This window comes from Hippopotamus amphibius, chromosome 2 (genome assembly GCF_030028045.1).
Source record: "Hippopotamus amphibius kiboko isolate mHipAmp2 chromosome 2, mHipAmp2.hap2, whole genome shotgun sequence".
Taxonomy (NCBI): domain Eukaryota; kingdom Metazoa; phylum Chordata; class Mammalia; order Artiodactyla; family Hippopotamidae; genus Hippopotamus; species Hippopotamus amphibius.
Genome location: NC_080187.1, coordinates 178,417,969 through 178,444,939, shown reverse-complemented (window position 1 = coordinate 178,444,939; position 26,971 = coordinate 178,417,969). Strand labels below are relative to the sequence as shown.

The 26,971-nt window shown below is 41.3% G+C and overlaps 1 protein-coding gene across 2 annotated transcripts in view; it reads right to left on the bottom strand.

Moving 5' to 3' along the window:
• The window catches only part of FMN1 (formin 1), a 296,198-nt gene that overhangs the window by 60,874 nt on the left and 208,353 nt on the right, over positions 1 to 26,971 (bottom strand). The window contains exon 14 of one of the 2 annotated variants that reach the window (XM_057722130.1): positions 14,670 to 14,894. The exons of the other annotated variant lie outside the window; for it this stretch is intronic. Coding sequence (XP_057578113.1) covers positions 14,791 to 14,894 — 104 coding nt within the window. The 3' untranslated portion in view covers positions 14,670 to 14,790. Of the gene's footprint in view, positions 1 to 14,669; positions 14,895 to 26,971 lie in introns of those variants that run through there. 2 annotated transcript variants of the gene reach the window in all.

The following is a 26,971-nucleotide window of genomic DNA, read 5'->3' as shown; positions in this document are numbered from 1 at the left end:
TGAGGCCAGCTCAGGAACCTCTGGCCCTTGACCAAGACGCTGGTGAAGCTGCCGAACTCATCTGAATCAATCGCCTCCTCCCACGTGGCTTAAGGTCTCCTTTGGGGTTTGGTAGCAGCAAACTGAGGAAGTAAGACTAAGACCTTAATCATATACAGATATTTTTCACATCCTATGTTAACTCTGCTCCCTTGCCCTTTTCTTTCAGACTGCCTCAGGAGAAAAAAAAAAAACTATACAAAACAAACAAACACTGAAGCCAAAGGCCCAAATCAAGACTATTATTAGTTACCCCAAGCAAAGAAAACCCAACTGCCATGACTTGGGCTCTACTCAGCTGGTTCCCCTCTCCCCCAAATGCGGCTGAAATTCACTTCCCTCGTGGCCCTCTCCCACTCCCACCATTATTATTTTCAGCCATTTTCCCATTTTTTTTTTCCTTTTAAGAAACGGCAGTAGCATGAGCAGATAAGGTAATGCAGGTAGCACCTCTCTCTGAAAAAAAAAAAACTCTTTCACCTTTTTATTTCCACCGATCCTGAAAACAGAATCACCATTCAAAGGGGGAGCCCCTGCTCACCAATGATTACCTTGGTTAATTTCAGGACAGGTATTTCATAGTCATTGTATAGAAAACTCTGAGGCTTTTACTCATTTAAATCCCTCAAAATGCTAACACTGTGACACCAGAAATAAAGTTTTGCCATGAACAAAGGGCATCCTCAGGTGAAAGGCATTACCTTTGTTACAGCCTAAGAATTTGAATTACGTAGGATTGGTTTGGAAGCAGAGTAGCGTCAGGGAATCCAGTCCCGTTCTTCCTAAAATTCCACGGCTGCTGGAAAGTCCATGAGGAAGGACTGGAGGAGAAGGCGGGGTGCACGGATGTCACCCAGCCTGCCTAGGATGCGTGTCAGGTCCTGACCATGTAATCACAGACACTCAAGCACAAGGGAAAGCAAACCATTCATGTAAAATGAAAACTGACTGACTTTAAATAAAAGGCATCCCTTATTTTAGTTTATTTTTTCTAAATCATGACTCTAAAACAGTAAACTTAGAATTATTTCTCTCTTCCAAACTGAAATATCACTTTCCTTCCTGGCTCAGACCACCAACCAGGTTTCTGCCACCGGAAGTGGGGAAAGTACTGGAGATCCTGTGAGGAAGGCTGATCGAATGCCCTATTCTTCCAATTTCCAAACCAAAGTCACTTGGAGATGCAGACACATTTTATTTGTGTGGTCTAAGTTGCAACCTCAAAAAACTTGGCAGTTTTCTCATCATCGGCTGTGATTTCCATGATGTGATGGTTTGCAAGGGTTTTGTTTTCAAATAGATGTTATGGGTAATTCCACAGGACTCCTATTTTAATCCCCTTGAATTGATAACCTTTCCTTCTTAAGTGTGACCCTGGTGTTCACATAACCTTGGGACACAGACAAGGAGGATCCTTAGTGTTAAAAGTCTGTCTGGTGCAAAAGGAGAAGAAAGAAAGTGAAACTTGCAAAATGATGGAAAGAAAAAACAAAGCTTTTTACATGCTCTCTTGTTCACTGCCTTTTTTTTCTTTTTTTTTTTGAAGAGTATAGTAATGGTCACATCTCCCATTTCACTGGTTCTATTTATTGTAATTTATAGCAATAGTAATTCATACTCTAACTTAGCTTTATTTTAGCAACTCTTTCCCCCTTACCATTGGATTCAATATTAAAAATGACCAGATGCTCTTTCCCCAGAAGCACGTCCTTCACATTTTTCTACCTAAACTGTGTATACATCTCACAAACTTTGCACTTCATGAAAATAAAACTATCCCCCTTGTTTGGTGAAGAAGATGGCACACCCATTGTTTGAGCACGTCTCCCTTGGTCTCTTTATTATGCACTTAATAGGAAAGTCTCAAGCTTTTATCCACCTCAGAAATACTGATGAAGAGCTGAATAGACATTTTTTCCAAAAAGGAAATGCAGAGGCCAACAGGCACCTGAGAAAATGTTCAACATCACTCATCATCAGAGAAATGCAAATCAAAACCACAATGAGATATCACTTTGCACCTGTCAGAATGGCTATCATCAAAAAGCACACAACTAACAAATGCTAGAGAGGTATGGAGAAAAGGGAACCCGAGTACACTGTTGGTGGGAATGTAAGCCACTATGGAAAACAGTATGGAGATTCCTCAAAAAACTGAAAATAGAACCACCATATGACTCAGCAATTCCACTCCTGGGCATATATCCCCCCAAACCCAAAAACACTAATTCAAAAAGATACATGCACCCCAATGTTCATAGCAGCATTATTTACAGTTGCCAAGGTATGGAAGCAACCTAAGTGTCCATCAACAGATGAATGGATAAAGATGATGTGGGATACACACACACACACACACACACACACACACACACACACACACACACACACACACAGTGGAATATTACTCGGCCATAAAAAAGAACTAAATCTTGCCATTTGCAGCAACATGGATGAACTTGGAGGGCATTTTGCTAAGTGACAGAAGTCAGACAAAGACAAAAAATGTATGATATCACTTATAGGTGGAATCTAAAAATACAACAAACTAGTGCATGTAACAAAAAAGAAACAGACTCACAAATATGGAGAACAAACTAGCGCTTACCAGTGGGGAGACGGAAGGAGGGAGGGGCATGATAAGGGTAGGAGATTAAGAGGTACAAATTATTATCTATAAAATAAGCTACAAGCATATACTGTACAACACAGAGAATACAGCCAGTATTTTATAATAACTATAAAGGAAGTATAATCTTTAAAATTTGTGAATCACTCTTGTACACCTGTAACATATAATACTGCACACCAACTATAAGTCGATGAAAAAGAAGAGAAATCCTGATGATAAGGCAAGAGGGCTTCAATGAAGAAACATGAGAGAAGAACTGTGCAGGTCCTGCTATGATAGGGCATTCTGGGGACAGGACGAGCAATGACAGGCTGCAGCTGATGCCCAGGCTGCAGGGCGATGCTCCAGAACACTTCGTGCCTTTCTAATCCTCTCCTAAGCCCTCACAGAGGAGCGCACTCACAAAACTAAATCAAATGGGAACTTGGTTTGCTCTCCCCACAACCCCCCCTGCCCTGGGCTGGAAAATAACGCAACAGTAGTAGACAAATGCTTTAACATTGTAAAAAGTAGGTGTTGAGATTTATTTCTCTCTCCAAGTAGAGAGACAGTCTTCTGGGCGAGCTCGGGTCTGAGATAAACATGTGGTTGACCAGGATACTCGAGAATGGCTATGGAACTAGTAAGGAATGATGTGATTTAAACACAGAGGTCAGACTCCTCCTCAAGCTACTTTCGGTCCTACAGTGGCAAGTCTGTCATCCCAGGGCCACTTCTGATCCCCAGTTTCTCTTCTCTTTATGTGTAGTTTAGCTTTGGTTGACATTCGACACTTACCCTCTTCAGCCTCTTTACAATAGTTCACACTACTGGATCAGCTCCTTGGAATTCTCTTTCCTTAGCTTTAGTGCCATGTATTACTGCAGGTCTTATCTTTTTTTTCTTTCTTTTTTTTTTTTTCAGATTCTCTTTCTCCCCCTGTCTATCTCTTATGGTATGTTGCCTACCCTCCCTCAACTCCCTCCATTGCTTTCTTCTTCCTCTCCTCTTGTTCTCTATTTTCAATCTCATTATAGCTTCACCACTCACTGCTTTGTGGCTATTTCCCAACGATGAGCGCTGGACACAAGTATCCACCTATCTACTAGACATATTATTCAAGTACATTCCCAGTATGTTCCAGAGTGAAGTCAAGATCTACAGTCCAGGTTCATCTTCCAGTGCTCACTTTTTCTTTTAATGGTACTCTGTTCTTTCAGTCACTAAAGCTCTGAGTCTCACTGTCATCTGAACCTCCCACATCTAATGACTCATGTTCATTCACTGACAAATATTTAGTGTGTACCCATTACGTGCCAAATGCTGGGGATATAGCAGTGAATACAACTGAGGTGGTCTCTGTTCTGCCTTCATGGAGCTTACATTCAATCAGCACCTAAACCCTGGAGACCTGGCCTCTGTAATATCATCCATATTTAACTTCTCATATCTTCTTCCACAAAATGCATCCTAATTCAGACCCTCATCACTTTCTCTTACATTACCGCATGGCTTCTTAAATCATCACTTCTAGTCACTGTCCCTCCTGCCTCCAGGTCCCTGTACATGTGGCCAGTATCATCTTTTTATTTCATAGCTCTTATTACATTACTTTCCTGCTCAGATCTTCAATGGCCCCCCAGCATGTAGAGAATCAAAAACAGACCTTTTGGCCTAGCATTCTAGACTCTTCACATTCTAGATACATTTTTCCTTCTCCCACTACTTTTCAAAAGTTCCCGACTTTGTTTCCTACTAGTTGTAGATATAGAGAATGTTGAAGCTAGATGGGAACTTTGGGATCCCAATAGCTTCATTTTATAAAGAAACAGAGGCCCCCTTAGGCCTAAGGGGTTCAATGGAAGGAAAGCCCAATGTGGAATGTTGCTCAGAGGTGGTGTTGATGGGCAGAACTTTTGGTAGATGGGAGACTCCTGGTCGATCCAACCGTTGCACATCATTGTTGAGTGTTCAGTTTTTAGACTATATGACTACAAACCACCTCTAATAGGTGGTGTGATCTTTACTGCCTCTCTTCATCTGCTTCCTCTGTATCTTCTTCACACTTTCCCTAAAGTGATTCTGCAGGTGATTGTGCCAAGAACACTTCCCAGTTCCACCAGCAGCCTCTCACCTTGTTACCTTCCGCTGGGTCTAGCACTGGCTCATCAGAAATCTGATCTAAGCAAGACAGGTGCACCTAGGGCAGAGCGGTCAGGGGCATGGCCAGAATTACCTAGCCTCCCGATCTCTCTGGGAAACTGGGACAACTGGGTATAGAATGCGCCAACTACAATGAATCGATTTACTGCAATTTGTGTATACTCCTTGGAATCAATTAATTTCCCTTGGAATATTCTTCACATTCCACACGTCAGTTCTTAGCTCATAATCCACCTTCTTTCCTTATCTCTCTTACCTCTGAGTTACACGGCACCTTTCATGCATATCCTCGAAAGCACCCCTTTTTGTTCATTCATTAATTCGAAAATATTCATAGGGTGCCTACAGGTGCTGTAGGTAGTGAGCAGGACAGAATCCCTGACCTCAAGAAACACACATTTCATGGGAGCAAACAGAAAACAACGAAACATATGATATTTCAAATGGAAACATGTTCTAAGAAGCTACATAAAGCAGAGAAACGAGAAGAAAGAAGTAGCAGAGTCTGAAAAGCTGTTATTATACCAGGATGTTCTCTTTAAAATCTGAGCAAGGACTTGAATGAAGTGAGGGAGGTAAGCCATGTGAATATTTGGAGAAAGTGCATTTTGAACAGAGGAAGAGCCAGTGTACTTCCTGCAGCCGAAGGAAGTGGCCAGGCCAGGCCTATGCTGGCCAGGCTCAAAGGTCAGCAGGAAGGCTAAGGGTATTAGAGCCTAAAGAACAAGGTAAGGCATGGTAAAAATTGAGGACAGTGAGGTGCCTGGAGTCAGATGACATCGGGTTTAATAAGGACTCATTTTCATGATGATTAAAATGGAAAGTCTCTGGATGGTTATAAGAAAATGAGTGACAATCTTACATTAATTTTAAAAGTATGTGAGGGGCAAGGCTGGAAGGACTATTGTAACAGTCCAGGCGAGAAAGGATGATGGCTTGAACCAATGCGGTAGCAGGAGAAGTAGAGAGGAGTTGTCAGATTCTGGATAGGTTCTGAAGGGAGGTGACAGGATTTGCTGATGTACTGGTTGTTCAGTGAGGGATCAAAAAGGGCCTAAGTGTCCAAGATTTCTGGCTTGAGCATCTTGAAGAATGACGGTTCCATTTATTAGGGGAAAGCAGATGTGTGAGGGCGATGGGGTGGAGTGGGAAATCAAAGTTTGGTTTTGGACACCGACTTTAAGACACTTATTTGGTGGCCAAGTGAAGACATCAACAAGCAGTTAAACATGCAAATCTGGAGTTCAGAGGAGGAGTGTGGGCCAGAGATATAAATTTGGGAGCCATCAGAATAAAGATAATGGTTATTTCAAGGCTTGATGCGATCACCCGGTACCAGTGAGCAGAGCTAGAGAGAAGACATCCATTCACCAAGTCCTGAAGCCCTCCAAAGTTTAGAGATGAGAAAGATGAGGAACCAGCATAGAAGATTCAGGAGCATTTGTGAAGTAGAAAGAGGACAAAGGAGTAATCTAAAAAAAGAAGTTTTCTAAAGGGTGGGTTGCTCAGTTCTACCCAATGCTGCTGAAAGGTTGAGTGCGACTATGTCAAAGCTACAGGGTCCTTGAGGCTGGAATTCATACCTGATTCATCATTTGTTTCTCAGGGCCTCACACACAGTAGGTTGGCTTATGAATGCTGAACAATTGGAAAAGAATAGTTACGATGGGTCACAGAGAACTTCCGTGCCCATCAGCAGATGCCCAGGGCAAAATGGGGAAAAGGTGGCCACTTTCATAGCTGTCATGCTGGGAGCATCACCCAGTGCTTTTGCCCCATCTACACGGCGCGACCTGTAGACACCCCTAGTCTGAAGAACTTCAAAGGTTCTAGGAGGTGGTGGTGGAGGGCTGGGAGAGGAATGAATACACGAGGGAAAGTGGTGAGAAAAGAGAAAAAAGAAAAGAAAAAAAAAAAAGACCAGAATGATTGGAATGACGCTGGGCCAAGACAGGGATTCCTGAGTAAGAAAGAATCTGGAGCGCATGTTACCAGAAACCAGAAACATGAGCGGGGAGGGGGATGCGGAGAGAAAACAGAAAGCTATGAAAGAAGGCAGAGAAAACTGAGGTAAGAGGGAAAAGAAAATTAAAAGCAGAAGGAGAAAAAAAAAAACAAAACAAAAAAACAAACCTGAGGAGGTGATGCCAATGTCTGGGGAAAGAACAAAGGAAACAGAACGCCATCGGCTTCTGCTGAGAATGGCCCGGGTACCAAGGGACCGGTGTCTGATTTCTGTGAGTCTCGAAAAGAGACAAATGGTACATTGTGGGGCGGGTGCGGGGGTGGGCCTCCGCAAAGCCTCTGGGCATTCTGAATCCAAGAGGAGACACGCTGGCCAAAGTGAAATGCTCAAGTAAACACAAACGACAGCAGTCCTGGGGTTACGAGCGACCTGACTGCGTGTGTGACAAGGCCACGGGCCGCCAAGCAGCCCAGGAGGCTCCGGCCCATTCCTGCACCGCCTCCCCCACCCAAGTCTGCGTGCATCACACACACGGCGGCTTTAAGGGGCAAGGAGTAAACCGCGCTCGACTAGGGGACCTCTCTTGTCAGCATTTGGCTAATTAAGGAAAGATATTACCTACAGATCTCGATGTCTTGGTCCTATTTCCTGCTCATTAAAAAATGCTTTAATGAGAAGAAGAAAAATCAAGGCAACAGAATCTACATTATTCTCTTCTTTTTTCCTCCCAAATGAGCTGAGTGGCAGTGGGTCCTGTTGCCAAAAATGCCTGAACAATAGGATTTTGACACGAAGACTGAAATCTAAACAGCATGAAGAAATCTCGAAAGCCGGGCAGTCCCCATTATCTCATTCTTGCATGACTGTCGTCCAAGAGATGAGGGATGGTTCTCCATTGGTGCCAGCGGTGCGGCAGGCCAAAGCCTGACAGAGCCACTAATTGCCCATCTGCTTGTTTACACAGCCTGGAGATGGTGACTGGACAAACAGCTCATTTCTCTTGAAACGAGACCAAACTGGGGGGAGCCTGTCATATGTGACAGAGGAGGAGCGGGCAGAACTCTCATGGGAACACGACTCCAGATCAAAGCCAGGGACCAGCGAGCCCTGTTCCAGCAGCGGGCTTTCCCTGAGTAGCATCAGGACCACTGCTTTCTTTCTTTTAATTGAAGTATAGTTGATTTACAATGTTGTATTAGTTTCAGGTGTACAGCAAAGTGACTCAGTTTTGTGTGTGTGTGTGTGTATAAAAGAATATATATATTCTTTTTCAGATTCTTTTCCCTTATAAGTTATTATAGATTATTGAGTAGAGTTCCCTGTGCTGTTCAGTAGGTTCTTGTTGGTTATCTAGTTTGTATATAGTAGAGTATATATGTTAATCCCAAACTCCTCTTTCTGCATCCTGTTTCCCCACACCACCACTCCTCGGCTGGGAGATTTGGAGATATTCAGATGCAAGAATCAACTGGAGAGTCAACTGCAAGCAAAGTTCCAAGGTTTCTGCAGCTAAGATGAGTCTGTTTCAGTGAACTTCTTGGCCCTTTCAGACTTCACTGGACACTAAGGACTGGCCACACAGGACAAGTGCTCACCATTTCAGTGTCCTCTTTGTTTCCTAAGCTAGACTGTGAGCTCTTTGAGGTCAAGGACCGAAAGCCCCTGGACTCCACAGCAGGACACGCCTCATGTGAAGAGCCAGGAAGCAACACGGTGGTGAAAGGTGACGAGCAACCCCTAGCAAGCTTTACGTGTTTTTCTCTTTGCCTCCATCAGAGGTTGGTCTCTTGAGATGAGAGACCCAGACCTCTAGTCACGCCCCTGGTGACTGTGGAAATCGATAATGCCTGGTGCCTATCAGAGTCCCCAGAAACAGGATTGACAGGATTCTCTTGAGAACCTATTTCTCCTCAAAATGAGGAGGCGCTTAAAAAAGTAATCTCCCTACCGTCCAGCCCTAGGTATTGTTCTCACGTGCAGTGATATGGCCATTAAGTGGGAAGCAACAATGAAAAATGTTGCCTCTAATTAATGGGAATTTTCTATAGGTACATGGAGAACTGCATGCTTAGGGCGGGGGAGACCTACATAGGTAAGTCAACCAAATTTCAGACTTTGCCCTCTGAGCATTCAGAACAACACATTTTAGAAACCTGATAGATTAGTGTTGAACAATCCTGAGAAGGGACCAGTCCCCTAAAGGAGGAGGACCTCAGTCCTGGCATCCAAAGCAGATGGGGCAATAAGTGACAACCTGAGGTCTGTGGGCAAAACCAAAGGTCCCAGCTTAGTGCATCACTCACCCATCTCCTGGGCCTCCTGCTTGTCACTGCTGTGTCCCAGCCCTTGGTGAGCGTCCCTGTGGCTCAGAATCTACGCTGGAGTAGCTCTGGTGGGGGGGGGGGAGGGGGGGCGGGGCAGAAAAAAGCTAGAAGATGAGACACCTCTTTTCTGGAGAAAGCTGATGACTGAGTCACCTTCAGGATTATCGTATCCTCAGGAGGAATCTCAAATAGGAGACTATTTGAAAATCTAGCTGGCAGTAGCTCTCTTTTTCCCAGATCACCAGTAGGAGGGTGGGAGCATTTGGTACCTTCACCTTAAAAATTCTACTAAGAAGTTAACAGCACAGTTGTAGCCTCTAAACTCTGCAGATAACTGCATGCAAATGACTAAAACCATTTTGCTTCAAAAGTATGGTAGCCACGTGAAAGACTTTTTAGGTCACGTGGGATTCGACAGGCAGGCAAGTTACAGGAGTCCCGGAGGCTTGGTTACGTCATTCAGCACCAAGGCAAAGACGGCTGCTCGTGGGGAGAGGCAACCGTGGGGAGCAGAGCAATTCCTGGGGTGACCAGGACAGCCGCCCAAGAGGGAGGTGGGATGTATAAAAACGGTACAAACATGAGGGGCAGTTGTGCCAGTGGGTTTGCATGTCTCATGCAAACAGAGCAATAAGTGGACAGTAATCTGTACAACGGGAGTACTGGGAAGAGAATGCACACAACTGGTTAAGTCCTAAACAGTGTGAGAAATAGTTGTTTAAAGAAGAAAAGATGACTCCTCACTCCACCCTCCCAAATCTTTGGAAGATACACATAGACAGGAGTGTCACACAGTACAAAGGGCTTATATTACACAGAAACTGTTGCTCAAAGAGGGACTTACACATAGGAACAAAATTTAAAAACAAACAAACCACCACCATTTATCACAGTTTATCCAGCCAGTGGTTTTCTTTATCCCTTTGGCTATTACTTGAGATATTTCTGCTTGGAATGTTTGTTTCCTGTTTCCCGACAGCTCATTGATCTTGCTTGAGTTTGGATTATCACAGTTTGTGGGAAACAATCTAGGCCACTTTTCTAGCTTGTTCCTCCTTAGATGCCTCTTGGATGTTGTTCATTTAATATTTATGAGAAAAACATACACACATACACATATATGGTATTCTAATCTCAGAGTATACATAGTGTGTCCCTGGAGGAGAGGTTATATAAATCCAGGGGAACAATGTCATTATTTTAAGTTAAGACAGGTACTGTTGCAAATCAATCCACCTGGAACACGTAATCAAAACTCAAACTTGGACATAAATTTCAGATTTTGGTTTCTCATCTACATTTTCAGGAGTAGAAAACTGATAGGTAAAATAACAATTGAAAAAATATTTTCAATGGGATGTAGAAGTGGCTCTTAAACCTACAGATTCCATCCCATTCCAATCAGAAAGCATTTTTAAGCATATCTGCGCAGAGTGCAATAGGTCACATGTACTTTCTCTGTTATTCAGTAGTTCACAGTTAAGACGGTCAATGACGAAACCCTGACAAGCACAGAAAACTCTTACGAGTACAAAGGACAAATCCTGATCCCATGTGACCACAATTGCCTGCTGTAGCTAAGAAGAGTCTTCATAGGTCTGTCTCTAAAACATTCTTTACCCTCTTAGGGAAAAAACTGAACTCTATGGATTCATATTAGATTAAAATATGTGAGCAGATGCTTTTCTGGTAGTGGAGGACCGCCTGATCTTCTGTCAGAGGGAGAATCACCAACCTGCCCATTGAGGGACCAGAGAACAAAATATAACCCACTAGAGAAAGGCATGCAGAGCCCACCATTGGGCTTGTTAGAGTGAACAATTTTACTGAAGACAACAGTACAGGAAAGGAAATACCCAGGTTCCCAACTTTGTCAATTTTCTGATCATGTATTCTTTAAAAGGTATAAAATAGTTAAATCCAGACCTTAAATCAAGCAACATTATACTGACAATAAGAGTGTGGCAGCTTCAGCTTTCTCTCCTCTCTCATGTCTGTGCTGGGGAAGTTAACTTTTGTGGTTTTTATTTTAGCACACTGAACCATATTTAAAATAAAAAAGGTTATAAGGTTGTAGGAAAAGGTCTAGGAGAGTAGGTTACAGGCCATTTGTCCCTGGGAAAGGGAGAGAGGAAAGTCTTCGCTGCGTCAAGAGCATGAAGTGTTGAGTTCTCAGGGGACTGATGTGTTAGGGCTCCAATTCCAAGGAGAATATCGCAAAAGAAATAGAGTAGAAACTGCAGCAAATGGGAATTGATATTGAGTCCCAGGAAATACATCCTGATGGTGATGGTTCTCATGTGCTAAAACAGGTGCATGGACATGTGAATCGCCTGGTAAGGTGGGTTCGTGAGGCTACTATTTCTGAGGCTGTTTATTTTTTCCCACGTAGTAACATATAGGAATATGGACGTTTACTCAGAGATTGAGGAGAGTGATGAAATCTCATTCCATGGAAATATCATCTGTCCTGAAGAATTTATAAGGACCAGAGCAATCACATTTCTATTTTGCCATTTATCTGACCCCTAAAGGCAACACGGATCCCTGCTCCTAGGGCAAGTGCTAATGGTCAGCTTCACAAGTCTTGATGGACTAAGTTAAGTAAAAGCCAGAACCTACTAGTTAAGAATCTAGATATCAAGGGACAAGAAGCTAAGGAACAATTAATTGCACTCTGTGGTCATTTGCCTCCAGAACAGCCACCATCAATTCTTTCCTTCCCTGTACATGTGCATTGCTCTCCATTGAGAGGTGGGGTCTGCGGCTCTACTCTCTTGAAAATGGGCTGGCTTGTGACTTCTCTGACCTTTAAGAGGATGAATAGTTTCTGCTTTTTTTGAGGGGGAACACTTGCTCTGGAAAAAGCCAGACACTATGTAAGAAGTCTAAGCACCCCAAGAGCACCACGCTGTGCGGAAGCCCAAGCCATGTGGAGAGCCTGCGTGGACTAGATGTCCAACCAGCCCCCACCTGTGCTATCCCTCCCAGCCCAGGAACCAGATGTGTGTATGAAGAAGTCATTAGATGATTCCAAATCCAGCCACCTTCTGACTCCAACCTCATGGGAAACTCAGAGCAAGAACCTCCCAGTTGAGTCTAGTCAACCCACAGAACTGTGACAGATAGTAATAAACTGTTATTTGAGGCTACTAAGTTTTGAGGTGGTTGGTTATACAGTAACAGATAACCAGAGTATAAATATGTGGATTCCTAATGCCTGCTGTAATCTCTACTTGCAGATGTAAACTCCAGAGGCAAAGACGGTGTTCATCCTGCTCATCATGGTACCAACGGCAAGTAGCACAGCGCCTAGAATGCAGTAAGACCTTACTATTTAATGAACAGTTTGAACAGCTCTATCTGTACTAGTATGGCCAAAAAATAAGACCGATGATCAACAAAGTATCTTAGATGGAACTAAATCCGACTTTGCTTAAGAAACGGAAATCATAGCAAAACACATGGGGACATAAGGGCAGGGTTAAGGGAAGGCAGAGAGCAAAATATTTATGCTTATTACTATATTAGATATTGTACTAGGTGGCTGACGTATGTTAGTTGATATTATCATTACCATAACTTATGGTATTGGTGTCATTATCTCTACCCTTGAGATGAGAGAACTCAGCCTTGCTTGGATGAAATAAGTTTCCCGAGGTCAGACAGGGAAGGGATTTGAACTCAGGTTTATGTAATTCTAAAGCCAGCCCTCTTTTCACTACAGTCTCCCAGTAGACTACCACAGAAACAACAAGAAAACAATCTGAAAGAAATGCAAAACCCATCTCTTGAAGCTTACCCAGGACCAACTAGCTCCATTAATTGCTGTCAGCATGTTGGAACCTATTTCACCACATGAAGCTCAGACCAATTACGGTTAATGCCACAGCCATGACTACAAACTGGAAACCCGTGCCACAGGAAGCTTAAGTTTAAGAAAGCAAACGATCACGCACATATATTATGTTAGCAATTAGGCTTAATCCTAGAATCATGAAACCAAAGGGAAGATATTAAGGAAAAAATAGTGCCCTCCTGGGAGGAATAGCAATTTCAAATATATTTTTAGTGGATTTCTGCATTCAATCTACTTGAATATATTACACTCCCTTAGAATTATTACATTACAATTACTCATCCCACATTTCATTTATTTCAGCAAGGAACTGGGATGGGGCGATGAGCTCAGTAGGCAGATGGTTTGTTCATTTCAATGAATAATTTGGATGTCAACAAGTCGGAAGATGATAGGGAGAGAGGGGAAGTGGTAAATGAAAAAGGTCCTGGCACCAGACTCTGAGATGGGGTGAGGATGTGCTATCACGAATCAGCACTTCAAGAAGCTAAGCACTTAGCTTTCGATAATTTTATTAGAGATAAACTGACACTGAATATTTCCTATAGTGGAAAAATCATTGTTTATCCCTGTGGAAAACAGTTATGATCTACCAAATACACATTTTTTATTTTCAGAAGAACATTAGCAGAAGTCAATCAAAACTTGAACATAAAAACTGATGGAGACGGAGCTTCCCTGGTGGCACAGTGGTTAAGAATCCGCCTGCCAATGCAGGGGACATGGGTTCAATCCCTGCCCTGGGAAGATCCCACATGCCACGGAACAACTCAGCCCGTGTGCCACAACTACTGAGCCTGCGCTCTAGAGTCTGTGAGCCACAACTATTGAGCCCATGTGCCACAACTACTGAAGCCTGCATTCCTAGAGTCTGTGCTCCACAACAAAGAGAAGCCCCTGCTCACTGCAACTGCAGGAGGCCCACGTGCAGAAACGAAGACCCAATGCAGCCAATAAATACATAAGTAAATAAATAAAGTTTATTAAAAAAAAACTGATGGAGAAAGGTAGATATAGTTCTTCTCAATTCAAAAGATTAATATAAAGGATTAAGGAATTAAATGATCATATTCTCTAGCTTCAACCTACAACCTTTCAAAGTCTCATCTTTCTCCCATCTGCTAGAAAGCAGACTGAATGTTCCAGCGATTAACAGTGATTAAGGATAGTTAAAGTCGTTCACTCTAGTAGTGCTCAATGTCATTTTCCATCACTTTCAGCCACTGAAACAAGGTACTCAGACTCTTTGTGAGTCCCAAGGATCATGTGTTTGCAGTTCAACTCAGAGGCCACTAGGTGGTAATATTGTTGATTTGGGTAGCAATGAAGTTAGATCCATAAGGCATGTCATCTTTAATGGAATTATGTAAATACTTTCTATCGTTAAAATATAACTATATGTATAACAGAGAGAATTATAGCCATTATCTAGTAAAAACCTATAATGGAGTATAATCTGCCAAAATACTGAATTACTATGCTATACACCTAAAACTAACACAACATTGAAAAACAACTATATTTCAATAAAAAGATCTTTGGCCTGAAAAAATATATATACATATAACTATAGACATTACAATTATACTTTAAAATGAAATATTTTATTTTTAAAAAATTTTATTTATTTAATTTATTTATTAGTTGTGTTGGGTCTTTGTTGCTGCATGTGGGCTTTTCTCTAGCTGTGACTAGCAGGGGCTACTTTTCATTGGGGTGCACTGTGGGCTTCTCATTGCAGTGGCTCCTCTTGTTGTGCAGCACAGGCTCTAGGCGCGTGGGCTTCAACAGCTGCGGCACGTGGGCTCAGTAGTTGTGGCTCACGGGCTTAGTTGCTCCGCGGCATGTGGGATCTTCCTGGGCCAGGGATCGAACCCGTGTCCCCTGCATTGGCAGGCGGATTCTTAACCACTTGCGCCACCAGGGAAGTCCCTAAAATGAGAAATTTTAATAGTAAAAGAATACAATCCGTAGAAAAGCTCATGCATATCTGGTACCTTTTAACTTATGCTAACTCTACTTATCTGATCCGTCCTCTAATTACATAATGATCTACAAATTATAACAAAGATAAGCTTCAGATCCTAGGGAAATCCAGCTTATATTCATTGCTTTTGACTTACTTTTAGAGAAGATGACAAGATGAACATGACTTTCCTTCTGGTACGTAAGACCTTTTACTGTAATTATTTATTATCTGCCATTTGAATTTGGAACTACAGCTATTTGCACAGTAACACTTCTGTGATTGATTTCCTGAGCTCCAAACCTCTGAACCATTTGATAAAATCGTGATAAAGTGCCTGAGAATATAGCAGTAGCTGACATATATAGTGCCAGTCTCCGTGCTAAGTTCTCCACATACATTATCTCATTCAGTCCTGGGTTCCTACTAATGCTGTCACAATTCTTCTAAAGCAAAATGAACTCAGCAGAAGAAACAGACTTGTATTACTTGAAAGAATGAAGAGATCTTTCCAGAGTTGCTGCAAAACCACATCTTATATGTATTCTGCACAATAACTCCCAGAAGGCAGTTTATAGGTGTTAGGTTCTTCCAACATGAAGACAATAACCGAGTAATTCAAAGAGAAGTCATCTGATAGCAATTGCAATCAATCACCGATGAAAACCTCAACGATAGTTGTCAAGCATCCAAAAAGGAAGTGGTGGCTGGGCCAACAATTACACAAAGCAATTTATCATGAAAACAACTATTATGCAAGAATGCAGAGCTCAATACTGATTCCATAAAACACTGAACTACTTGTCACCGCAATTCTTTCCAAAGTACAAATGAAACTTCTGTTGTTACTATTGGGGGAGGTAGAATAGGGTCTCTATTTAGGACTCCAGGAATGGGAATTGCTGGCATTAAGCTATGGTGGACAAGTTTGCTATTCTCACGTTTTTCTCATTTAGATGGTAAGAGAAAATGCTTATTTCCAGTTAGCCACCAGGGTCTTGGGACACAGAAAAAAAGTGATTTTCCAAGTTATTAGGATGGCAGACTACCAACACTGGGATTACGATCACACAGATCTTGAGTAAATTACTGAAATTCTCAGACTCAGTTTCATTATTTGGAAAGTTAGGGATAATATCAATAAAATCAATCTCAAAGGATTGCTGCAAAGATTAAATGAAGCAGTGTGCTTTAACTGTTGAAGTCAAGAAGCATTCTGGAGATCCATTAAGATAGTGGAGTATAAGGACATGGAACTCATCTCCCACCACAAATGCACCAAAAACACATCTACATGTGGAACAATTCTCATTTAAAACTAACTGGAAACTGGGAGAAGGACTTCTGTACAGCCAAGGCTGAAAGAAAGGTACACATGTAGTTGAATAGGAAAGGAAGAAAAGTGATTGGGTTGGAATCTGCACTCTTGGAAGGGGATGCAGAGGAAAAAGGGAGATTTCACAGGTGGACACCCACCCTGGGAAGTGAGTGGATCAAGCTGCAGACTGAATTCCCCAGTCCTAGGATTCTCCTAGAGGAGATGAGTCCATCTGGCTCATTGGAGGACGGCTGGGATAAGAAGAGCTTGGTGCTGAATCTGGGGCAGTCATGACTGGGAAAAAGATGTGACTGTGGGATGTGGAGGCGAGCTGGTCCTGGGGCAGAGCCTGGGTGGGGTGTTGGTGGCTACTTTTGGTGCTTCCTCAAGTAGTGCATCAGAAGCAGCGCAGATCTCTGATGGCAGGCACTCAGCACAGCTCACCCCCCGAGAGTCCACTGTGGGCCCCAGCCTGCCCGCAGTGTGGCTCCGCAACAGGGTGGCAGAGACTAGGGGCAGTGACTGGCTGTGAGGGACAAAGGGGCCTTGCACCCGAGGCTGCATCTGAGCCGAGCGAGGGAAACAATTCAGGGCACCTACACAGGCACAGCGTCAGAGACAGCCTGAACCTCTGTCTGCAGCTGACGTGAGCTGAGAGCCTGCACTGGCCCCACTTGCTTCAGCACTGCCCCTCGCTGGGGTGAGGATCTTGATGCAGGGAGAGGGGAAAACGCATACTTAAAAGGAACAGAGACAGCTTGGGCCTGAACCTCAGGGCTTCTGTTCCAGCAACTTGGGATCAGACCCTGTCCCTGATAGGGCAGTGATGGCCACTGAGCAGATGGGAGGTCCTGCCTCATATCTGGCTCCAGCTCCTCCATCTCCAGCCCCACTCCCTACCAAGGTGATAGCTACCAGCACACCTAAGGAAGGATGTGACTTGTGCCCATGTCAAATCCAGCTCTCCCATTAAAGGCACTGGGCACATGCAGTCTGTATAGGGAGGCTTCCACATAAGAACACACCTTCAAGACTGCCATAGGTAACTGTTTCACATCAATTCACAGAGGCAGAGAAAGGTAAGTAAAATGAAAAGGCAGAGGAACTGCTCTCAACTGAAAGAGCAAGAAAAAAACCCCTGAAAAACCAACAACAAAAACAAAATGGCAAAACAGAAATAAGCAATTTACCAGAAAAAGAATTCAAAGCATTGGTAATAAAACTGTTAGCTGAATTAGGGAAAGAATAGATGTACAATGTGAAAGTTTTAACAAGGAACTAGAAAATATAAAAAAGGCCCAAGCAAATGTAAATTGATACAGCCACTATGGAGAGCAGTATGGAGGTTCCTTAAAAAACTAAAAATAGAACTACCATATGACCCAGCAATCCTTCCCCTGAACATATGCCCAGAGAAAACCACAATTCAAAAAGATACATGCACTCCAAAGTTCATTGCAGCACTATTTACAATAGCCAGGACATGGAAGCAATCTAAATGTCCATCAACAGATGAATGGATAAAGAAGATATGGTACATACATACAATGGAATATTACTCAGCCATAAAAAGGAATGAAATTGGGTCATTTGTAGAGATGTGGATGGACCTGGAGACTGTCATACAGAGTGAAGTAAGTCAGAAAGAGAAAAACAAATATTGTATATTAACGCATGCATGTGGAATCTAGAAAAATGGTACAGATGAACCAGTTTGCAAGGCAGAATTTGAGACACAGATGTAGAGAACAAACATATGGACACCAAGGGGGTAAAGCACGGGAGAGAGGGGTGGGTGGGATGAATTCAGAGATTGGGACTGACATACATACACTAATATGTATAAAATAGATAACTAATGAGAACCTGCTGTATAGCCCAGGGAACTCTACTTCATTTTGCTGTACAGTAGAGACTAACACAGTATTGTAAAACAACTACACCCCAATTAAAAAATAATAAAATTAATAAAATTAAATTAAAAGAAAGGCCCAATCAGAAATGAAGAATTCAATAGGTGAATTAAAAAACACACTAGGAAGAATGAATAGCAGACCAAGTGATACAAAAGAATGCATCAGTGATTTGGAAGACAGAATAATGAAAATCACCCAATCAGAACAGTAGAAAGAAAAACAAATTAAAAAAAAATAAAAACAGTTTAAGAAATCTCTGGGATTACATTAAGTATACCAACATTCATATTACAGAAGTTCCAGAAGGAGGAGGAGAGAGAAAGAGATTGAAAAAGTATCTGATATAATTATGGCTGAAAACTTCCTCAAACCAAAGAAGGAAACAGACATCTAGGTACAGGAAGCACAGGGGGTCCCAAACAAGATGATCCCAAACAGACCCACACCAAGACATATCATAATTAAAGTGGCAAAAGTTAAAGAGAGAATTCTAAAGGCAGCAAGAGAAAAATCAAAAAGTCATACACGAGGGAATCCCCATAAGGCTATCAGCTAATTTCTGAGTGGCATGATATATTCCACGTGTTGAAAGGGAAAAGTTGCAACCTAGGATACTCTACCCAGCAAGATTATCATTCAAAGTACAAAGAGGGATAAAAAACTTCTCATCAAGCAAGAACTAAAAGAATTCATTAGTACTAAACCTACCCAATGTTCATTGCAGCACAATTTATAATAGCCAGGACATGGAAGCGACCTAAATGTCCATCAACAGAGGAATGGATAAAGAAGATGTGGTACATATATACAATGGAATATTACTCAGCTGTAGAAAAAGAACAAATAATGCCATTTGTAGCAACGTGGATGGACCTAGAGATTATCATATTGAGTGAAGTCTGACACAGAAAGACAAGTATCATATGATATTGCTTATATGTGGAATCTAAAAAATGGGTACAGATGAACTTACTTACAAAACAAAAAAAGCAGAGTCATAGATGTAGAAAACAAATTTATGGTTACCAGGGGATAAGGGGGGCAGGGATAAACTGGGAGATAGGGATTGACATATACACATTACTATATATAAAATAGATTAATAAGGACCTACCATATAGGTCCTCTACTCAACACACTATAATGACCTATATGGGAAAAAAAAATCTAAAAAAGAAGTGGATATATGTATTTGTATAACTGATTCACTTTGCTGTACACCTGAAACTAACACAACAGTGTAAATCAACCATACTCCAATAAAAACAAACAAACAAAAAATACTAAACCTACCCTAAAAGAAATGTTAAAGGGTCTTCTCTAAGTGGAAAAGAAGTACGAATTATAGGAAAGGAAAAATCCCATTAGGAAACGCAAATATATAGTAAGGACTGAGGATCAACCACTTAAATAAGGCAGTACAAAGAGTGAAAGACAAAAAATTGTAAAAGCAACTGGAGCGACAACGAACAATTAAGAGATACACATGAAGATGTAAAATATGACACCCAAATCACAAACTGTGGGGGAGGGGAGCAAAAGTAGATCTTTTAGAATGTGTTTGAACTTAAATGCCTACCAGTTTAAAACAAGTAGATATAGTTATAGGTCAACATATATGAAACCCATAGTCACCCCACATCAAAACTCTACAATAGATACACAAAAAATAAAAACAAAGGAACACAAGCATACTACTAAAGAAAACTATCAAACCAAAAGAAGAATCCTTCCAATTCCGTCTAAACTGAAACCCAAGGGAGAGTGTCAACCAACTGGTGTTTCTCACAGAGGGTGGCAGTGGGGTAATACTCATGCTGTAAAAATAACACACTGTGTTTATCAATGCTTTATACTTCTTCATGTGGTGGTTTCACATGTATGTTGTCTCATTTAATCTTCATAATGATGCTATACAGTAGATATTACTATTCCCATTTTACACACAAGGAAGGAAAAAGCTAAGAGAAATTTAAACACTTGCCCCAAATCGCACAGAGAAATGGTGAAGCTAGTGTTGAAACCTAGGTCTTCTAACTTCAAGCACAATGTTCTTTCCACTATATTCAGAATATTGAAAAAACAAAAAACAATTTTAACCAAAAAGGGTACAAGTAGCCCTGACAGGAAGATTAAATACTGTGATTATAGCTCAGTATCATAAATGAAACTTCAGAAGTTACTGAAACCTTGCTGCTGGGAGATACAACTGAGTCTACTTCAAGTTTTTCTAGAACAAGCCAGTGAAACATGGAAAAAGAGAATTCACAAATGGACAAGATGGTCTAAACACAGAAAGAAAGAGCCTGGCTCTGCTGGCTCCATCCCCTACTCCTACCTCGGGATGCTTCTCATCCGCAAAGGGTTATTCTAATTGTGGCTTCATAATCTCAAATGATCTTGGATTCCGCCACAATGAAAGGGAAATGAAGGGATCGCGTCAACACCAACAAGACCATTCTGAGATAGGCCCTAGTGATGGGCCTATAATAATAATAATAACAATAATAAGCTTATGGTCTCATAAGCTTAGAGCTGCCTTTGTTGTGCATGCACGTGTGTGTGTTCCTAAATATCTGCTGCTCTAGAGAAGACCTCGTAGGAGTTAATAATACTTACCACTCCACACTTCCCTCCAAACTCAGCCACTACCATCTCTCTTCCATCTGCATGTAGCTCAGAGACATTGCTTAAAAACAGGAGACAAAGCCTTTCTTTCCAAACACCCACAGGAGAGGTCAGATGCTAATAATGGTTTCGAGACAGAAATGCCTGATCATTCGTCCTCCTCTGTTGTTAGGTTTAGAAGATGGTCTGTGCCAGGGTAACCTGAGATACAGATCCTTACTGTCTCATCCTGTATGTTTAGGAAACAGTCCAACAAAACACCTAAGACATCTATGTAATGAAGGAGTAAGAGGACCCAAATGAAATGGAGAATGAGATTATGGCAACAGGGAACAAAAGATGAGGAAAAGATAAAACACCCTCCATATTAGAGCAAAGAGGTCTCTTCATGGACACTTCAGTTACAGACATCACAGGAGAGTGACAGAACCATGACCAAGGTGAGTCGAGACAACATAAGTCCAGGAGAAAGAACTTGAGGGACTCGTGTGTGCGTGCGTGTGTGTGTGTCTGTCTGTCTGTCTGTCTGTCTGTCTGCCTGCCTGCTGTGGAGGGGTGTTCAGGAGGAGGACCACAAGGAAAGAAAGCAAGGCACTAGCTCATAGATCGGACTCTCCATTCACAAAAGAAGGAAAATACAAGAGGCCCTCACATGTCTTTCTCAGTCAACCAGTCCAGCACCCAAAGGAGGGAAAGAGGCTGTGAGTGGGAGCATTTATCAATAATTTCCAGTTCTTTGGAAATTGAACATAAAGGACTAGGTTCAGCAGGTTAAGGGACCACAAATGGTACCACAATGGGGAGACCCTAAAAAGGGAAGCAGTCTTGAGAGAAAAAATTTAATTGCAAACTACCATACAGTTGTTAGTTTAAAAATTCTTATTTAATTTATTTTGAATAGGTACATGGTGATGAAATACCAAGATTTATGAAAAGTCTACATACTACCTTTGAACCCCATCCATCCATTTTCTATCCACTACAGTAATGAATCTGTTTGATTATTTTCAGGGGTAACATTCTAAATATTTACCAACAGCCTGAATAAGTGAACAGAACAGACAATGTACCTGGCTGTTATGGTAACAACTGGCTGAATATCAGCCCTACATTAGTTTTGTATTTGTTCTTAGAGGTTTTTGTTAAGTATTATCCATTTTCCCCTCCTTCTTTTAGTTAGATAGTAATATACCTACTCTTCTGACTCTTGCTTTCTTCCTTCTTTTATACCTTAGAGATTCTTCCATGTCAATACATAAAGACTTTCCTCATTCTTTTTTTTTTAAGCAGATGCTTAGTATTCCATCTTATAGACGTACCCTAATTTGATAACTCCATCTCTGATGGTCACTTAGGCTGTCTTCAATCTTTAACTGTTACAAACAACATCACAATACATAACACGGTACGCAATCACTTTGCATGTGTGAACATATCTGAGGGTAGGCATCTAGAATTAGAACTGCCAAGTCGAAAGGTATATGCATTTGTAGCTTTAATAGATACTGCTAAATTGACCTCCATGAGGACCATAACAATTTACACTTTCACAGGCACTACAGAAGAATGAAATCTACCCTACTGCATTGCTAACAGTCTGTTATCAACCTTTTGAAATTTGCCAATTTTGGATGTGAAAAAATGAAATTTCAATGTAATTTATTTTGCATTTCTCCCATTTTGAGAGTTCTATCTTCTCTTTTTCAAGAGAAGTTTTTGTTACTGTTTTATATTATTTGCCTTTCTTTCTATAGGATGTTGGTCTTTTTTCTTAATGCCTTAGAGCTCTTATATAGGAGGTGGATTGAGCTTTTGTCTATGATATGGGTTGCAAATTTGGGGCTATGATAGATTTATTTTTATTATATTAAGGAAGTATGTGTTAATGTGTTACTGAGCTTTTAAGTGAAGAATGGATGTTGAATTTTGTCATGTACATTTTTTAGCATCTAAAGAGATAATCATATGAGTTTTCTTAGAGCTATTAATAGTGATGGATGATATTATTAGACTTTCCTATGTCTTACCATCTCTGCATTCTGGGAATAAATTTCATTTGGTCATGAAACGTGCTGTTTTATTTAGAATTTTAAAACTATAGTGAGAAGACTGGTCTGTAGTTTTCTTCCTTTTTTGAGGGGGCAATCTTTTTCAGGTATTTATGTCTGTAAAAAGAATGTAGACATTTTTCTCCTTTTTGCAAAACTTTTCATTGAAGAGAAAGGAAAAGAAAAAGAGGACAGAAGTTACTGAAAAGACAACTTACTGGATGCTTGGCCAAAAAGAAAAACTGAAGATTTAAAGGGGGCTGAGTGGAAAGGAGAAGAGAGAAAGGGGGGACAAGGGGAAGGGGGAGAGGCGGTGGGGGGTGGGGAGGGAGTGGAGGAGGTGGAGAAACTGATGGGGGGTGGGGTGGCAAATACGTGCTCTTGACAGAAATTTCTGAGGAAAAAAAAAGGATCCAAATTAATCCTTTCAGATAAGAGTCTACTTAATAAACCTCTGATAAAATGGCTTTCTCCACCTTGCAAGGATTACTGCTCTGTTACTTCAGTGACCTGGCAATCACAACAGATTATCTTAATTCTTGGCCATCTGATGTTATGTGGAGCCGTCCCCGCTGGTACTTTTTTGAGCAGTGATGTACACGAGAACTCATTTTGGCCCATGTAAAGTTTGTGTTTCCCCCAGCCACAGTTCTTCCTTCCACAAGTTCTGTAAAGGATGTAAGAATTTTTTCTTCTCACAGGTCACGCTGTCCTGATCTCTGTAACCTTAATGCTTGAATATGGTGACTCTGATGGTTTTCTTTCTACATTCTGGGGGTTGAAGTGAAGAGATTACCTAATAACCTGCCCTTATTCTACAGTTTATAGAGGTTCAATTATGGCCTTTATCAACCTATGCTGAGCAAAGTATTTATGAAGAATGGATTTATGCATATCTGCAACACAGAAAGATGCTTTGATATCCATTAGACCTGACCACAGGCATGCACTGAAGACCAAAACTGCATCTTACCAGATTCTGGCATGATTTATCCATACTAAAAGGATTTAAAAAGGAAACCCATGTAGGGGGAAAAAAAGCCTGCAGGCACTTTATGGGACTCAGGTTCTTTGTTCATTAATTAAAAAAATAATTAACACCTATCATGGGCCAGGGTAAGCCTGCATTATGTTGAGACAAGAAAATGAATAGGACCAGACAGACATAGTCCCAGCTATCATGGACTATGTAGCTACAGAGAGAATTCTTTTTGTATTCAACATGTGAAATCAGAGTTATTGTTATTGGTTTTTTTTAAGCTTGGTAAATTTATCTACTCTTTACTAGAAAACAGTTTCTAGACATTAAGAATACCTTCCATCTCAGCTGGTCAAAGAACCTCAGAATATAGTTGGATAAATTAGGACTAGCATGGCTCATTCAGATTCACTCTGATTTGGGTTCACTCACGGATGCCAAGTAAAACGAATGGAGAATGAGATAAGGCCAAGTGTGGGAGAGTGTTCATATTAGCACCAGGTTAGATTCCAGCCCTCCCTGCCAAAGCTATAAATACAAATGACCAATTTAACAGCATGAAAAGACCACCCTAAAGATCTATACCTGGGATCTAATCAGTTGTTCTGCGCCTTCTTTCAATTACAGGATCCCTGCCACGTTTACAGGAACTTTTAATGTTAGCATCACATTTTTGAAGGCCATAGCATTATGACCATGTTTGATCTGAGGGTGGGAAAACATGAGCTCAAATAATGCCTGCACAAGGTCACTCTGAACAGAGTTGTAAATTGGAACCAATAAGAGCCTACTGTGGAAAAGAAAAACCACGTCAGGTAAAGGGCTCAGATGCTGTGGAGACTGCAACTCTGAAAAGGGGTGCCATTAAAATTACTTTAGATTCTGTGTGGAGAGTGAAATTAGCTAAGAGCAAGTTTTGCCAAATAACACTAAGGGCATTTGGAGAAGGGAAGGATGATAAAAGATGGAAGGACAGACACATCTCCACTTGAGTGTGGCAACAGGATATGATTTACAAAAGAAAATTAAATCATCATGATGGTTAGAAGAACTGAACTGCAGCTCATATGAAAATTAACCCAACCATGAATCAACTGAGTCACAACACATGTGTGACTTCTCAGGTGAAAAGAATGCAATTGCTTAAGATTATGAGTGATAGGCCCATAACAGAAAACTAGTTGGCTTTCCTGCCAAATACTCAAAACACTACGTAAGTATAGACGTATCTTTCCTCAACTATGATTATTTTATTATACCCTGTGTTCAGATACTCCAGTACTTCTCATTCTCTACCCTTTCTTTGGGGTATCTCATTCATTCCTATGTCTTAAATTGTTATCCTCTAAAGTCTCACCCAGCACTCTCCTATGAGCCCAGTATTCTAACCATGTATCTCAGATGTATGTCAAATCAATGCATCCAAAGTTCATGTCACTGTATTCCATCCCAAATGGGTCCTCCACATCAGTAAACAGCCAGTTATTCCAGCAAGAAAAAAGAGTTATCCTTTTCACCTCTGTTTTTGTACTGCCCATAGGTTATCTAGTCCAGTAACTCCTAAAAGCTTTATCGACATGTCCTTTTCTTTCTTATTTTTACTGTGATTGCTTTTGCTCAAGTTCTGACCATCATTTGCTGGGAATGCTGTAGAAGAGCTCGACAGACTGGCTTCCAGTCTTTAACTATCCAACTCTTCTTCATATTGCTCTTAGTTATAATGTATTTCTTTTTTTTTAAATTTATTTATTATTATTTTTTTAAGTTTTTGGCTGTGCTATGTGGCTTGTGGGATCTTAGGTCCCCGACCAGGGATCGAATCCATGCCCTTGGCAGTGAGAGCATGAAGTCCTAACCACTGGATCGCCAGGGAATTCCCTATAATGTATTTCTTAACAACAACAAAAAGCAAAATGATCCCAGCACACAACATCACAACAAACAAACCCAATGTGACCATGTCACTCCCACACAGATTATTTTTCAAAGGCTCTCAGTTGCCTATAAGACCAAGTTCGATTCTTCAGCAAGTCGCATTGTGACTCTCCTCTCCTTTTGGGTCTTGTGTTCTTCCCATATGCCCTGGATATAGCCACACCAAGCCTCTTGCCATTCCCCAAACACATCATGTCTTTCATCCTGAGATTTGCAGTGTTTTCCTCTGCCTGGAATGCCCTTTATAACTTGTCTGCTGAGAATCCCTAATCTTCAATTTCCTCATCTGTAGAAGGTGGACATACTAGTGTTTACTTCAGAGGGCTGTCATGAAGACTAGGTAAAGTGATCTCCCCACGGTGCCTGCTATATATAGAAGCGACCACCAAATGTCAGCAATCATTGTCACTGCTGTCACTGACATCACTGTCATCTTTGTTTCTTTTTAAATCTGAACAAAAACATCTCCTTCACTCAGAATCTTCCCTGACTTACCAGGAAGCATTAGTCATTCCTCCTCTCTGCTCCTATAGGCCTAATTATAGTACCATATCACATCAAATTCAAAATTGATGGAATTTTCATATTTTAGCACCTCTGATACTGGGGTACATCTTGTCATCTATGACATGTCTTGGTTTAATTGGCAGCGATTTTTGTTTCTTAGCAGTACTTGGGATAATGGTGTTTGTTATAATGAGTGGCATGTTAGATGACACCTAAACTTATGACACCTGCCATAAAAACTTGATTATCCAGAGTGGATAATGCATATTTATAGTAGATGAGAAATCTCATGTTTTCTATGAATCCATGAATCACCTCCATAAAAAAGGGACTACTACTTGGAACTCTACGTAGCCAAGAGGTATTTCATTTGTATACATTGCAACATGGCAAGGCCCCACCTCCTAAACCACAGTGGGGTAGCCTGTTGAAGTAGCACACTGTCACCTCCTTCAGTTAAGCGCCCCTACCTGAGAACCAAACTATGGCCAGACCCAGAGCAAAAGTGGGGAAAGGCTAGCTTGTGATACTGGGTCCCCATAAGCCAGGATTTAAGCTGAGAAGGTAAAGCAATAACGTGGAGAGGTGAAGGAAGGAACGTGATGGGAAAGGCCAAAGGATCATGCTTCTAGACAGCGCTGTCCAATAGAGATACCATGCAAGCCACAGATATGGTTTTAAATGTTCTAGTGGCCATGCTTAAAAATGAAAA